This window comes from Barbus barbus (assembly GCF_936440315.1).
Source record: "Barbus barbus genome assembly, chromosome: 49".
Taxonomy (NCBI): domain Eukaryota; kingdom Metazoa; phylum Chordata; class Actinopteri; order Cypriniformes; family Cyprinidae; genus Barbus; species Barbus barbus.
In genome coordinates this window covers 18,174,521-18,190,212 of record NC_136727.1, presented here as the reverse complement: position 1 = coordinate 18,190,212, position 15,692 = coordinate 18,174,521, and the positions used below count along the sequence as shown (strand labels likewise).

Sequence of the window (15,692 nt, the reverse complement as noted above, 5' to 3'; positions counted from 1 at the left end):
GATAGTTTCAGCAACCTTTCACATCATTTGTACTCAAAGTCATGCAGAAGTGTTGCAGTGAAAGCAAGCGATGCATTGCAATGTGACAAAACTAGATCAGTGCCGTTTGAATCAATGATGTTGTCTACACTACAAGTGTAGCAATGTGGACCGCTGCATTGTTTATGATGGGAGGATGTCCTAGATTTGTCACTGGCTTCCAGTGTTTTTACCAGCCAAAAGATAAAAAGAATAAAATGGATATTTAGAAATTATTATTATTTTCTTTGTGTAGAGCCTATGTTGTAAATGTAACATCTGCTTATTTATTCTATATGTTGGCACTATATTTTTCTTTCATTAATTAATTAGTTCATTCTTTGGTTCATCTATCTATTCATTATTCATTCATCCATTAATTATGCTTATTTATGTTATTTGATATTTATAGTTATGAAGAGTGGGGTTTCTAACCAGATCTTTACAGTGAACACTGAAAACCAAAATTGACTGTTAAATACCGGTTTTACTGTTGTACTATAATTATAATACTCCTTTTTTTTTTTTTTTTTTACAGTATATTAGTATTATTATTATTATCATTATATATATATATATATATATATATATATATATATATATCATATTGAGTTATATTGTCAGTTTAGTCATTTTGTTTTGTGCTTTTGCCAGTTTTAGCCGTTTTTTATAATATGCCTTAATATTAATGCATATTAATGCCTTTAATATTATTTTTAAATAAATGTTTAAATATATTTTTAGTTTATTTTAATACAATAAAGTCAGCAATGCTGCTTTCTTAACTTGCAAAAATAATTTTTATTTTATTTATTTATTAAACGTGTTGTCAAAATTCGTTTCAAATATCAGATTTATTTTTTCCTTCATGGTTTTAGTTTTAGTTAACTATAATAACCCTTGTATGGCCTATTGAAAACTTGAGTAAAAGTGTTCACACTATATATCACAGAAAAACACATTTTTGCAATAATATTTTATAATATTGTGCAGCAATTGTTAAAAATTAGCTCTAGACTAAGAAAACAGCTTGTTAGCTGCACTTTTTGTTGTTATTTAATTTGACTTCAGGTATCAAAGTCTGGTCTTTCATATCTATGCAAAAGTCGTTAATGACTTGTGCATGCAAATATTGAAAAAGACAAACTGCGGGTTTGATTTTCTTTATTGAAGACATTTTTTTTTCCACCTCAAGTCAGTGCCATGCTGTCCTGTCATTCCCACAATGCATCATTACAGATCACATTCACAGTCTGGATACCATTTTAGCATTCCAGGCAGGGGTAGGGATTACATCTACATCGGTCTCATTCATTATTGCTTTACACAGGAAATAAGGAAAGATTGATGTGGCATTTACAAACATGATTTTCCAACCAGAAGTTGTAAACATCATTGTCTTTCATTGAATTATCAGCATTGTTTTCATTCCCTTGCTGATACACAGTGCGTGGGCATTGTTTTCAGGAAAAGTCTGGTGAATTACGAAGGAATATTATTGTGAGACTGTGAAGTTGTATGGCTTCTTGCAGTGAAAAGAAGGTTACAGCCCGGGGTGTGTTTGTCATCTTATCCGCAGAGATTATTGTGGAAATGCACGAGTGGTCCATATGTGAGGAGCAAGAGGCTGCTGTGTGACCGCTGGTCTGGATTGACACATCTTAAGAGAAGAAAAGAAAGACGAGAGAATCAGAATGGAGAGTGTAAAACAGGGACAAGCAATCTATTCAGAATTTTCTCAATATTGTGCTTCTGACATTTGATACGTGCTACAGAAAACCTGAAGATGGGATTTTTCTTTTGCGGATATGTGCGATTATTAAAACAATGGTTCAAATAAGAATGAAAACATCACGACAAAGAAAGTCAAATCCAAATGGCTTCCTTTGTAGAGCACAAAAGATAACTTTAGGAGAATGTTCATGCTCCTGTTTTCCAGCGAATATGACTTTAGTATATAGAGAACCTTGCGGTAAATTGTTGTTAGATTAAAAATAAAAATACAAATCTCCTTATAACTTACAATAGTAAAAATAGTTGTAAAGAAGTGGTAAAAATTGCTAAATTGTAAACCCTTTTAATCATATATATATATATATATATATATATATATATATATTAGGGCCGGGACTTTAACGCGTTAATTTAGATTAATTAATTACACAAAAATAACGCGTTAAATTTTTTTAACGCATTTTAATCGCACTTATTTTTGCACCGCGGAACGTTTCTCACTGGATGCGTTTCGGCGGACCGATTATACTGGAGCACCAACTAGCGTTCAGAACGGACTTGCGTTCTCGTGGAGACCGGTCTTGCCAGGCTTCCTTGGAAGAACGAACTCGGAAGGACGCGAGAACACAGAACGCACACTTATGAGAATTGAGATGTACTGCATTCCTGCTTAACTGACCACAAAGTGACGGGGGTCTGGCGATCAGTGCGCTGGATCTGATGCTAGCCGACAGCTCGCCGCTCCCGTGTGTTGTGACAGCTGTGCCTGAACCACCAAAGAGGTTCACCAACAGACTCATGCTTATTCTGATTGACAGGAAGATGTCCATCATCTTTATTTAATCTGTTCTTCTATTTAAATCAGCGGTTAACTCATAGTGTTATGCTTCTTAGCATAAGAAACGGCCAATGAATAATAAATATTACAAAATGTCATAACTTATTAAAACATTTCATACTATTATAGATATTACTTTCATATAATTGTATTGTTTTATTTTACAGCGTTATAGGTTTTACTGTTAAGATTCATTTTAATATGCCAATAAAAATGCAGACTTTCTCCGGGTCTTATAACTTCATTAAAATTAACCAAAACAAAACGACAAATGTTTACTTTCAACTTGAAGAGCCATTAAGTATTTGTGAGAGCGACTTTAAAACTTACAGGCTTCCGTACACCGGCCGCCCACAGCGTTTTCTGGGATTTCTAACGGCTCGATTCTCTCAAGTCTGCACTCGATGCATCCTCAATTTCAAGAACATATCCGGACACTTTCATGCATCCTCTGTACTTGCGTTCTTGAGAATTGGAACTGAACTTCGACGGTTAATGATGACGTAGAACGAGAACACAAGGATGCAAGATCGCTGAAGAACGCATATTGAGAAACAGCCAAAAACAAACCACAGTGAACATGGACAAAGAAGCTGATGAGACCGCTTTGGTTGGCCCTGTGGATGGGAAATGTAAAAATCCATATAAAAAAAACGTACTTCTCACTGTTCTCAGGTCAAATATTTATATGCGATTAAAATGCGATTAATTTCGATTAATTAATTACAAAGCCTCTAATTAATTAGATTAATTTTTTTAATCGAGTCCCGGCCCTAATATATATATTAATGTTTAATTGAATAGTAAAATATTGTTGGGGTTTTTTTGGAAGTAAAACATACTATATATAAATACTATACCTTTTCAATAAATTGTTAAAATTGTGATATAAAAAGTAAAAATGATATAGTTGTTTAAAAGTTTTAAAATGCCATTTTTATATATTTTTTTTATTTAGTGAAGTGCTTAAATTTCTGTATTTTTTGCAGACAAAACCATCATATTTAATTACAAAAAATAGCACATTAAATTAAATATTAAAACCTTTGAAGTAAAAAGGCTGAAATAGTAGTTAGCAATAATATTAAATAGTACTTTTCTTTAAAAACTTACTCCAGTAAAAAATATGTGTCCCCATAGATTTAATAGGATCTTTTTTAGTTTTAGTTTTTTTTTTTTTTCATCAAATTCATCCATCTACATTCACTTTATGGAAAAGAGCAGCTCGGACTTTCTACAAAATGTTGTCTTCTGTGTTCCACAGATGAAAGAAAATCCTTTATTGCACTTTCCTTTAAAGTTCATCCCATGTCTCATTTATTACATTGGCATCTGTCTCACCAAGGACATTTCAACACAAAGCATCACATCCCTGTCGCTCCATCATACATTTGCATGTGTGTATTTGCACCCATCTGACTGGCTCTGGCAGGAACGACGGAGCCTTTCTCACTCGTCTGAAACCGTGTCGAGATGACCATCCTTTGAGGTGTGATGGCCAGTGTCCGTGTGAGCTTTTGCTTTCAATGTGTATCTAAACTCTTAAAAATAATGGGTTTTCGCAGAGATGCCATAGAAGGACAAGTTTTGGTTCCTCAAAGAACCCTTCAGTGAAAAGTTCTTAAAAGAACCATTTTTTCTGAACCTTTTTCCACCATAAAGAACATTTTGTTTAATGGAAAGTTACCATAGATATTAAATCTAGCCAGTAAAGAACCGTATCCTATTCCCCTTATTCGACATCAAAGAGCAAGACTGAGCCAGTGGTGCAATTTTGGCCATTTATATCCATGATAGACCAAATATGATAACAGTGCATCATGAAATAGAGGTGATGAATTGATTTGAAGCATTAGTTATAGATGTTGAGGAAGAACAGCAGGCAGGGCTTCTGCCAGAAAGAAAATGGGTGAATAAATTCCTCTGGAATCCAAACCCTTTATTTGGCACGACGATTTTCACTCACTGTTCAATTCTGAACCTTGTATCACTCAACTTGCAGTTTACAGGCCTGTCAAAGCTGCAAGAACATGTCACCTTCTCACCAGCTCTGCCGTGACTCATGGACGCATGCAATCGTGGAAGTGCAGAATATTAGCTTTGCTTTTTCCCTGTAGTGCTTAAAAATAAGAAATCTAGACGCTGTGGGGTGTAATTAGACGTTTATGGTGATAATAAACGAGTGTTTTTGTAATAGGCTGAGGTGGCAGCGTTCTGCAATGATTCCCTGCTCTGTGAGACTCCACACCACAGGTAGTCGACGTTCCCCATCAGTAAATACTGGTTAGTGCAGCCGTTACGAAAGCAGCCAAATGGAGCTCTAGATTTGCAGAAATGCTCCCTTGTTGAAGCGTTTGCGAGTGAGAAAAAGGTGTTGTAATGTAATTAAAGTTCTCCTCAAACCATTTCATGTAGTCTTTAGTTTTAAAAGGGGGTATATCATAAAAACAACCTCCCATAATAATCCTACTTTAGTTTTAAATGATCAAACTGAAATTAGTATTTGGTCTAGGATTGATTGTCCAATATATTTGTTATCGATTTTAAAATTTAAACAGCCATCAGCCAAAATTTCCATTGTGACTTTTTTTCTCAGAATTGTGATATGAATTCTCAGTTACGAGTTATAAAGTCAGATTTATGAGATACAAACTCGCAATTGCGAGTTCAAAAGTCAGAATTGCGAGTTATCTCACAACTCTGTCTTTATTTCTCGCAATTGCGAGTTTGTATCTCGCAATTCTGACTTTTTTCACGCAATTCTAACTTTTTTCCTCAAAATTGTGAAAAATAAACTCGCGATTGCATGTTAGGTCAGAATTGCAAGATTTAAACTCGCAATTCTGAGAAAGTCAGAATCTCAAGATATAAACTTGCAATTCTGATTAAAAAGTCAGAATTGTGAATTTATATCTGCCAATTCTGACTTTTTTTTTCCTCAGAATTGCAACTTTATTTCTAAGAATTATGATCTTGTGATTCTGGCTTTTTCAGAATTGTGAATTTAAATCTCGCAATTCAGTTTTTTTTGTTTTTTTTTCTTGCAGTTGCGAGTTTATATCACGCTATTGCTACTGAGAAAAAAAGAAAAGTGTAAACTTGCAATTGCATGAAAAAAAGTTTTGAGAGATAAAAAGTTGCAATTACCTTCCATAGTTTTCATAGTACTATGAACTCAAAAGCCTCATATAAATTTTTTATTGCACCTGTTGTTGTTGTTGTTGTTCAGTTCCTGATAATTCCACCCAGAATCCTGTGCATCTGTGCCACCTTGTATTCTGCAGACTTCCTTTCTCACCCTTTCCCTGTGAAACTGATTTGACATGCACATGTTACTGAGGTGTTTCTCGGTTTAAAACTCTGTGGCAGTCTCCTGTTGTGAACGAAATCTCAGCCTGCAGTGCATCAGAAGGGTTTTTTTCCAAGCTTCTGTTGTGCTGTTTGGCTACAGCGCTGCTCCGTGAATCTTTGCAGCATCATTCATCAGATATTTATAATATTTTGTCTCTCATGGGATTTACTTTTTATTGTGATATCGGTACTAATATGGTGAAAGTCTTTGAACATGATGTTTAATTAGTTGTCTGCTCTGTACAGCGTCAATAGCAGTAAGTCATCATAAGTTTGCCCTGGACGGCTTCATCAAATACCAGCGGAGCGGCTAACTGCCGACTCAGAGTGCTCATTAACAATGCCTGCTAATTAACTTAAGCGGACTCCAGGCTCAGAGTTCATGTCTAAACATCCTGTTAGGTTTAGAGAGTGAAAAAGGATACGCTTGCACACACATCTAACGGGGGAAGTCCTTAATGATAGCGCTATCGATACCCAGACCTAAACCAGTTTAAGTGCTTAAGAAGAAAATAAATGAGAAAAAATACTACAAACACTGGCCAGTGTTTGTTTCGCTGTATTGCATTTTGTATTGCCGATGCCCAATTCTTCTGCAGTTTTCTGTGAGAATCGTAATGGTTAATTTCATTGTATGCATGTGTTTCAATAGTAATGTGCATTTGAGAAGGCTGACCTGCAAGGGTTGGTGTTACTTTGACCTGGTCCCTGACACCCAGTACTTGCCACGTTGTCCAGTGTGGTTTGTTTTTCAATTTAAATGAATCTAGGCTTATTGATCTCATCTTATTGATATGTGACATTTACATTTTTATTATTATTTTTCAACTTAAATATTTTCTTTTGATTCCAATGTACGTTTTTATATAAAATTGTTTTTGATTTTTATATATTTGAAATACATTTTCTGTACTTTACAAACTACCAACATGACCTAGTCACAAACTTTGTAGCGCGTTTTGCCATCCCTTGATTTTATTTTTAGCTTTGTGATGAATACGTTTCAGATTGTTGGGCTTTTTAAATGCTGAAGTCAGAGAGAGACATAAATTGTTAATGAAGGCTGCCGGACCTTTACTCTAAAGTCATACTTTAGAGAGTCTGTCCTCTTTGACTATACTAGCTTTCCCTCAGTGATTAGGAATTAGGACATTAAGAAATGTGACTCCTGATTGTATACGAAAGTCAATCCGTAACGATTCCATTAGGCTTTCTTTCTTTCTTTTGTGACAATGGGAGTCAAGCAAGATTTTCAGTAAATAAGTGCTTACATTTCAGCCTATTTTATGGTTCTAAAATACTTAGTAAAATACACAAGTTGGATGGACGAATTTTAAGATATTTATGGTATTTTTCCCCTCTTTTTTTTACTTTTGTCTTATGCCAAAGAGCAGCATAAACATTCTGCTAAACATCTCATTTTGTGTTCCATAGAATATGACTATATTGGTTATACTGTATATAAATTTTACTTTAACTCTTTTGAAAGTATGTTGTTCTTATATGGTCTATTAAATCTATGGTCACATTTACCATTGTTTACCATTGCACATTTTCACAGGCCAAATCCAGTAATTTCAGTAGGAATTGGATATAGTATTTGCTATTTTGACCAACAGAACAGGGGGGTTTCTTAAGGTAGAATTAATCAGCTTTCCTTTCACCCTCACAGTTCCCAGAATGAAAGAACAACCGAAAAACAACCGCAGTGACGGATTCATCTCAGATGTAGATTACACCTAAATCTGTCCGGACAGTGTTTGTAGGAGGCCAATCTCGGCTCTTTATTAGTCTGCTGTGCTTGCAAGGTTCATCAGAACTGTAAATATTCTTGATTGATGAGCGCCCTAAATTTGTTTGCAGGTAATTCAAGGACTGTTGTCGCGCTGTGATTAAATGCCTATGAAATGGATGAGTTAGAACAGCAGAACAGCTAAACCAAAGCTATCATTTTCTGAATTTGTATATAATTCATTATTTTTAGTGTAAAATACATTAAACGTATTTGCATGGCAGAATGCAAATGCATTTTTTGTAAATTGTTTTTGATTATGATGATGGTTTGCCATTCGCCTAGATTGCTAAGGTTACACCTCAGACACAGTAGTTATATAAGCTATTTCATCCTCTCAAATGCATTTTTTTATTATGCTTCCAGTTCCGCTTAAAGCGTCCAGGAATAGAGTCAAGCTAATCAATTACACATTCCTCATTTACATGTTCACAGGCTGTTGGGCAAAACTGTTGGATTTGTCCTGATGAGCTTTAATGGTGGGAATCTTGCAGAAAAGCCAGGAAATGAAAGCCGAGCTGATGTGACGACTGCATTATGGGAGACTAAAGCAGTGTGTTTATTTTCAATGTAGTGATGATTAAGGCCTTTCTGCAATAAATTGTCTGAAAGAAGTGAATTAAAAAGAAAAGAACAGTTTTCACTTTATAACGAAGCTGTGATGGCCAAATATATTGGCCTTTTTACTAAAACCTTTTATATTGTATCAAGATATAGTCTGTTTCCAACATGTCGTCAATATGAACCAATAAGCTACATATCATATAGCAACAATGGTAAAGAGAAAATGTTATGGAACCCTTTAATGCTCGAGGCTCATACAAAAGCCCATATTGGTCTTCCCACACAGACTCTGAAGCTCAGTATGGTGCACGAGGAAGAACATTTTTAGACCCGCATTACAGCTCAGATGATGTTATTACAATAGGATTTCCCTTTACGCATTCACCTGCAATATAGAATGATGTCTTGGCTTGTGGTTGATAAGTCCATACTGTGAATATGTGTGTTGTAAACTTATAGAAAAAAAAATGTTTTTTATTTTATATTGAGTGCCTTTTTATGCTACTTTACATATCATTATCACTGTTAACATAGATTCATCATAAATGTAAGATTTTAGTCATACACTATGTGTTATTGGGTATCGCCTTGCAATCTTATTTCCCTAATGATGGACTATTTACAGTACACATGCATGCATAAAGTCCCTTAACAGAAGCTTTATACAGCTTGAAAAGACATGTACCCAGTAGAACATGCATTCAGGGTGGTGACGATTATGGAATCTGGTATATTTGAGCATGTGGCTATTGTAAGACATTCCAAGTCTTTGAAATTGTTTTGCTTTAGGGAAGGTGGGGTAAGATGGGCCAGTGTGGCAAATTATGTAGAGTTTTGGTCATGTGAATATTTATTTAGAAACGGGCTGTCAGATGCAGGTGATTAAGAAATGCATATAAAAAAAAAATTAAGTTTTATTCCTAAAATGTATATAAATTCCCATTGTATAAAACCTTGTAAAATTGTCTAGCTGAAGATTAGCCATGAATCATTAGTGCTTTAGGGTAAGAAATACCTCAACAAATAGCGATAGTAAGCTTTGTATCCAAATCCAGAAAATGCTGTTTAAAAAAATCCAAAATATTTAAAAAATATTAAAAATGGTTCGCTGTATATTATGAGTATTACACCTCTCATTATAAAATGTTGTATACAAAAACTTTTTTTAGCGATATTACAATGTTATGACTATTAAAATGTGAATATTTTGCAGCAAACTAGACTAAAATACTTAAGAATATGGGATTGTGGATTATTTTTCTGATTTACATTAATTTATTTACTTATACAGTATTTACTCAGCCTCAATTTGTTCCAAACCCATGTGACTTTCTTTTTCAACTAAACCTTAAAAAATATATTTTGAAGAATGTTGGTAACCTAAGTACTTTGTACCGTTGGTACCATTTCTAAAAAAAAATCTTGTTCAACATAAGAAAGCCATACAGATTTGGAATGAAGTGAGGGTGAGTAAATGATGGGCAAATTTTCATTTTTAGGTGAACTATTCCTGTAAATAAAAAGTGACACATCTTACCCCGCTCTCTTCTACACCAGAGCCTAGGTGGAAACTATGCATGCCTTGGATGTCAAAATGTGTGTCCATGCAGAAATGGTTAGAATTGTGGCACAAAACAGTGAGGTGATGATGATGGTTATGATGATGGTTTTAGTGATAGCAGTACAGTTTTGGATGGAACACACTCATTAGTATGCAGTTATTCTGGGGAAGATGGGCTTCGGCTCAAGGGTAATGTATTATTGTAAAATCTCCCTTTACCCGTATGTTTTAACTTGTGGGCCACGGCATATCTCCAGACCATCACACAAATTTCATTAATCAGAATCTCACCCTTCTCTGGGCCTGAGGTTCCACAGATAAAAAGAGTATTAGTGGTTTGTGCTACAACTTCATTGGTCAGTAAAACTTTTGCGTGCCATTGTCGACCAAATATGGGCATTTTTGTATGCCATTGTCAAAAGTGGCCTTTACATTCACAAACATTTAGCTTTGATCCCAGATATATCTCACAACGTCTGTCATGATCTAATTGGCAGCAGCTTTTGATGATATTTTGTTCTTACGTACAATTTTACTCTGGAATAGAAAGGCAGAAATGCTAGGACACACATTCTATAGTTTGAATGTTCACCTTTGCCATAAAGACTTTAATTAACAATAAGAAGGCAGACATTTACCTCTGGGGTCGAAGCAAGAGGATTTATTAAGAAGCTGACAAAGTAGGGATTTATGGAAGGGGAGGGGTGGGTGCCAAGGGGAAACATGGAATGCTTGGGGAGAGGGGAAAAGTACTTTTTTCACAGATTCCATTTCATTAAAATTCATCCATTTCAATTTATAATCATACTAAGGATGAGATGTGACACCTGTGTGATTATCCACATTCATTCGGATAGGTTAGGAGCACCGCTTTGCACAACTGCAAGTCAATTTCTTTAAAACAACAATCTCCACTTTTATAGATGCATTTTCTCTTGCTCAAACCCTTACATTTGCAAAGTAGGCATGACCCCTTGAAAATGAATTACTGCTGCTTACTACTCACTGAATTACCAATCTGAAACACAGGGATACAAAGGACATCTAAAAAAAAAACATTCTAGTTATATTCTAGTATATAAACTAGAAATCCAGTATGCACTTATCATTCTTCTTCATGTCATTCATGCTATTTCTAGAGTAGAGTAGGGTTTATGCAGTATTCAGTGGGTTATAGGCTCTAGACAAGGCATTCATAGCTATGAATCTATCAAGGCTCAAGCAGTGGTAAAGGGAAAGCTTTTTTACCCTTCTCAGCTTTTGTATTTTCAAACCAATTCCTTCCTTTCATACCGTCGTGGCTCAGTCAAGCCTTAAAGCTGATTCTTGGGAGCGCTTGGCTCCATCTTTTTGCCTTTTTGTTTTTATTATATCTTTCTTCTCTCTGATTGTTTTTGCTCTGTCCTGCTCCCTGCTATGGGCTTGCAGAGCCCTCTCCCTGATCTGTCCTGAGTAGCTGTGCAGTTTCAGACTGACACGTTGAAGGACCCACATGCTCGTTTGAGCAGGTCATTGGGATGGCAGTAAGCAGCCGCTATGGCACAATAGTGGTATCTGAGAAGACGGAAGTGACCGAGTCCGTATCGCTCCGCGTTACTGCCAGCTTGGGATACTCAAGGGCCATTGCTGGCCGCAGCTTCCCATTCTGTACCTCCTTGATGGGTTCCAGAAAGACCACATGCTTGTTGTTACTGACCTTGCGGCCGGGGCCCTCCGTGGTGGCAGGTGGCGTGGGTGTCAGGATAGACGACTGGGCACTGCATTCGTTCGCAAGGTTCGGTGTTGCTGGTAGAGGCTGTTTGCAACACCAGCAGCGACAGGGTGTCAAGAAGAGGTACATAAGGACCAGAATCAGGCTGACAACACAGCCCAGAAGGGTTGTAAAGCCAGTGTTAAAGGGCTCGTCCTCTTGACGGCGGATCTGCACGGTTACATTAACTTCAAGAGAATCGTTGCTTGACTCTTGATGGTTTTGAACCATGCACAAGTACACCCCAGAGTCGTTTATCTGTAGTGCCAAGATTTCCAAAGAACCATTTGAGTACATTCGCAGTGTATTGTTGCTAAAAGGAGGAGCAATGTATCCATAACGTTGGGATACCCACGAATAGCTGAGATGCTGTCCCTTTAACGATGTTATACAATCTAACATCACTGAGTCCCCAGTATATGCCGCCATACTAACTTTCTTCACTGGAGGTTTTATTTTGCAATTCTCAAAGTATCGTACATGCTTGAGAAAACTCACCATGGCACGTTGCTCACCGTTTATCAAGCACGTATGCTCCTCCCAAAAATCTGTCACTGAGGTAAAACCTCTGTACTCCCATTGTTTAAACAGGCTGTACATGGAGCAGTTACAAATTAGGCTATTGTTGTGCAGGAACAACCCATTCTGTATCTTTTCCTTTAGAGCTTGGATGTCTTTGACAGGAAGGTTGGGCATACGGTTCGAACTTAGATCCAGAGTCGTGAGATTGGGATGTTCTTGAATAGAAAAGAAGGGGAAATATGTCAGTCTGTTATGGCTTAGATAGGCTTTTTGGAGGTTATTCAAACCACTCAGGGCTTTGCTTTCTACCCTCACTATGTGGTTGTTGTAAAGGAGTAACTCCTTGATTCCTATTAACTCTTGAAAGTAGTGCTCCTCTATAATGTTCAGTTGATTGGAGGAAAGGTCCAGATGGCGTATGTTGCTTGTATTCCGGAAGGTTCCAGGAATGAGTCTGCTCAGCTGATTGTGGGATAACCGTATGGTGTCAAGATTGGGCAGACCAGCGAAGCTACCCTCCTCAAGACGTTCTAAGCGGTTGTGATTGAAGTCCAGAGTCGCGACCATTACGGGCAACTCTACCGGGACTTGGTCGAGGCCGAGGTTGGTGCAGCTCAGGATATCGGATGCAATAAGGCAGCCAGAAGGGAGACTGGCTCTGACTAGCTGCAGCAGAAAAGAGCTCAGCATTAGGGGTGCGGCCACACCCTGAGCACACAGCATTGTGCCGTCAGGATGGTTTGCATGGGAATCAGAGCAGCCAGAGTTTCACCGAGGTAGAGGTCCACTCTCTGTTTGAGTCAAAGCTGTCGTCTTGGCTAGGTGTTGCTATCCTTAAAAATTGGATTGCAAGACAAGGAGAACAAGAAGACATCGGTTATTTAATACAGTGGATATCTTGCTCAATAATTCTTTGCCCATTTGGCACTGTTCTGTCAGCCCAAGGCATGAGAGTGCATCATTACGAGGACTATTATTATTTAATCAACTTGCTTACAACTTACAAAATTCTAATCTTAGAAGTTGAAGATGATAAGGTTTTCTTTACCTTAAGGTTGCCAACAGTTACTCCAAATATTCCTCCTCATAACTCTTGTTTGAATTTCGAGTGCTGCCCCAGATTTTTAGTCCATTCTCAAGTAGAGAGAGTTGGTCATTCAAGTCATGAAAGGGAAAGCAATTGTTTTTGTCCCGTCCTCAAAGCTGAGCCCAACTTCTGTGCACCATCCTTTTAACAATTGGTGTTGTTTTGCAGTCCTGACATCTGAGACAGAACAGAAGAAGTCTTAAATCAAGAGTTAGCTCGCTGCCGCAGGCTGGAGGATGTTTTTGAGAAAGTCAGCATCCTGTCCAGTTCAGTTAGTATAATCTTGCCCTTAGCTGAATAGCAGGCGCACAAAGTGTCACATGAGCACTGGTCCACAATAACAGTCCACAATACAAGCAATCTGATGTTTGTTTTAACCAGTAGATACAGACATGGCGCAGTTGTTTGTCAGTGTTGCTCCAGAACCAGAAGAGAGTAGTCCTTCAATTTTAGACATAACATTTTGTCTGCTCGTTTTGTTCAAATGACAAAGGACATCTAGGGCTACTAACTCTCAGTGACTTTTAAGCTTCCAGTGTCCACGTGGCATCTGGAAAAACTGGTGAAAAGATTAAAGCACAAAGAAAGATCGTGATCTTTTTGGTACCGCTTTTAGATCCTGGTGTCTTATCAAAATTTTTCCTCCTTAGCATCCATCCATGTTTTTTCCTTTCCTCCGATTTGCTCTCTGAATTTTACGGGTCTTTCTCCTTTTCCTCTCTGTCGCTCTCTCGCAGAGATTGAATATGTACTACACTCCCTCTCCGTCTCTCTCTCTCATCTCTATGCGCGCTATAAACAGACAGGCATGGAGTTTCGGAGGAGGGGCGCTCTGGAGGTGGGTTCTTCTGAGTACTGATTGGTTGAAGTCGGAGATTATGAAAGGAAAGTGTTTGCCAGAGCCTCCCCTGGTGGTGCTGTTTTTTCCCATCCCTTGTGACCATCCAATTATGCATTTGCCTTTACAGACACTGCTTACAGTTTATGTTTACTCTCTCTAACTTTAATATCTCATTGACCTGTGTTAATGGGGATCTGAATAATTGCTTGGATTAAAATTCATTCATTTGAATTGTGAAAAGGGATTTTAGATGATTTCTGCTTAGTGCATATGATGTTTATATAATTTATTTTTGAAAGCTAGTTAGTTAGGGGAAAGTGTCTAATTTCTGTGTTACTAGTAGTACTTTCCATTTGCTTTCCTGTTGCTTTTCCACTGTCCTTTAAAGTAGAGCCTAAAATGGAAGTAAAATCACTACAAACATAATCCATATGATTTGGCTATATATTGCCCTATATCAGTGTTCTGAAGTCATGCATTTGTATCAGAAATAGTCAACATGTTGTGCCAGGTTTGACGTTAGTGACACCAAAAGCAGTTCTTGCATGTCTCGTAACTGAACGCAATTCACAAAGTTTGAATATCCTGTTCATTGTGTATTCATTATGCTTGAGTGCACACTATCAACCTAAAATTACTCATCCTCATGAATTAAAGATAGTGGGTGTATCCGTGTCCTTGAATTTGTTTTTTTTTCTGCGTCTGTAGAACATTTTTGTATGAATAAACGTCTTTATCTTGCTTATAGCACAGATTGTCTTTATGTATGTGTGTGTGTTATCGCCTGTGTAAGCGGTCTCTGCCCCACGGTTATAGTTGCACAGGCTTTGAACTGTCAGCCTGTATTATCCGCTGAAACCACTGCTGTGGGCCACTGCCAAAGATCTTCAAGTAGTCCTACACAAACACACTCTCACAATCCTCTGGGTCCCTCTAATACACAACCCATTACTTCTCATCATCTTTCCTAGTTTCATATCTATAACTGATTGTCGAGGCTCGTGTTTTCGACAGGTTTCTTGTCACTCTTCCTCAGGCGAAATATTTCATGGAGTGTTTAGCAAAGACTGTGTCTAAGCTTCTCACTGTCAAAAGTCCCCCGATATAACATTGTTCTGGAAAATTGGTTTCCTTGCTCTAAGCTTGCTCATTTTTCAAAAACAATACTCTGGAAGTGAAGGAAACATGCAGGAAGACAGGGAGAGGAACCCAAAGGTTAATAGCTTAGTCTCTCCTTTATATGTTTCCAGATAACCATCAATTTCAGCCGGAAGTTGTTCTGAACCTTTTGATAACTTTGACCCAAGAACCAGCGACGCGTCTAACTGCTTATTATGGCATCCCTGCTGACGTCTTCACCGTGCTCTCTTCAGCATGACACATCCATCTGCTTCCAGAAACACCTTAGAAAGCACTTTCAAACTGCTGCAAGCACCATAAAGTTTTAGACGACCCCAGAGAGTTACTCTTCCCAAGAGTGTTCTGAGGGTTGACATGGTGATACCATTTATCGCCCTTTGACAGTTAGTTAATATTTTTTGAAGATAAGAGGTGATAAAATATGACTCATGGGAAATGGGATGGCTTCTGACTTTTTGTTTGATGGAAGCAGCCCTCAGTGGATGATAGATGTA

General features: G+C 37.4%; 2 protein-coding genes across 4 annotated transcripts in view; one reads left to right on the top strand and one right to left on the bottom strand.

The window, feature by feature from the left end:
- The window catches only part of LOC306867618 (E3 ubiquitin-protein ligase RNF123-like), a 148,890-nt gene that overhangs the window by 95,441 nt on the left and 37,757 nt on the right, over positions 1-15,692 (top strand). The window lies entirely within an intron of this gene.
- LOC306867613 (amphoterin-induced protein 3-like) lies at positions 1,167-14,027 on the bottom strand. 3 transcript variants are annotated; one of them, XM_079413377.1, is made up of 3 exons: positions 13,179-13,996; positions 11,555-12,963; positions 1,167-1,678 (listed from the first exon to the last, which is right to left on the bottom strand). In XM_079413377.1, exons 2-3 carry the CDS (start codon positions 12,851-12,853, stop codon positions 1,601-1,603), a joined length of 1,377 nt encoding a protein of 458 aa, XP_079269503.1. In that variant the 5' UTR covers positions 12,854-12,963; positions 13,179-13,996; the 3' UTR covers positions 1,167-1,600. The 3 variants fall into 3 exon arrangements, with proteins under 3 accessions (XP_079269503.1, XP_079269502.1, XP_079269501.1); XM_079413376.1 differs by lacking the exon at positions 1,167-1,678 and having other exon boundaries at positions 8,784-12,958; positions 13,179-14,027; XM_079413375.1 differs by lacking the exon at positions 1,167-1,678 and having other exon boundaries at positions 8,790-12,963; positions 13,179-14,027.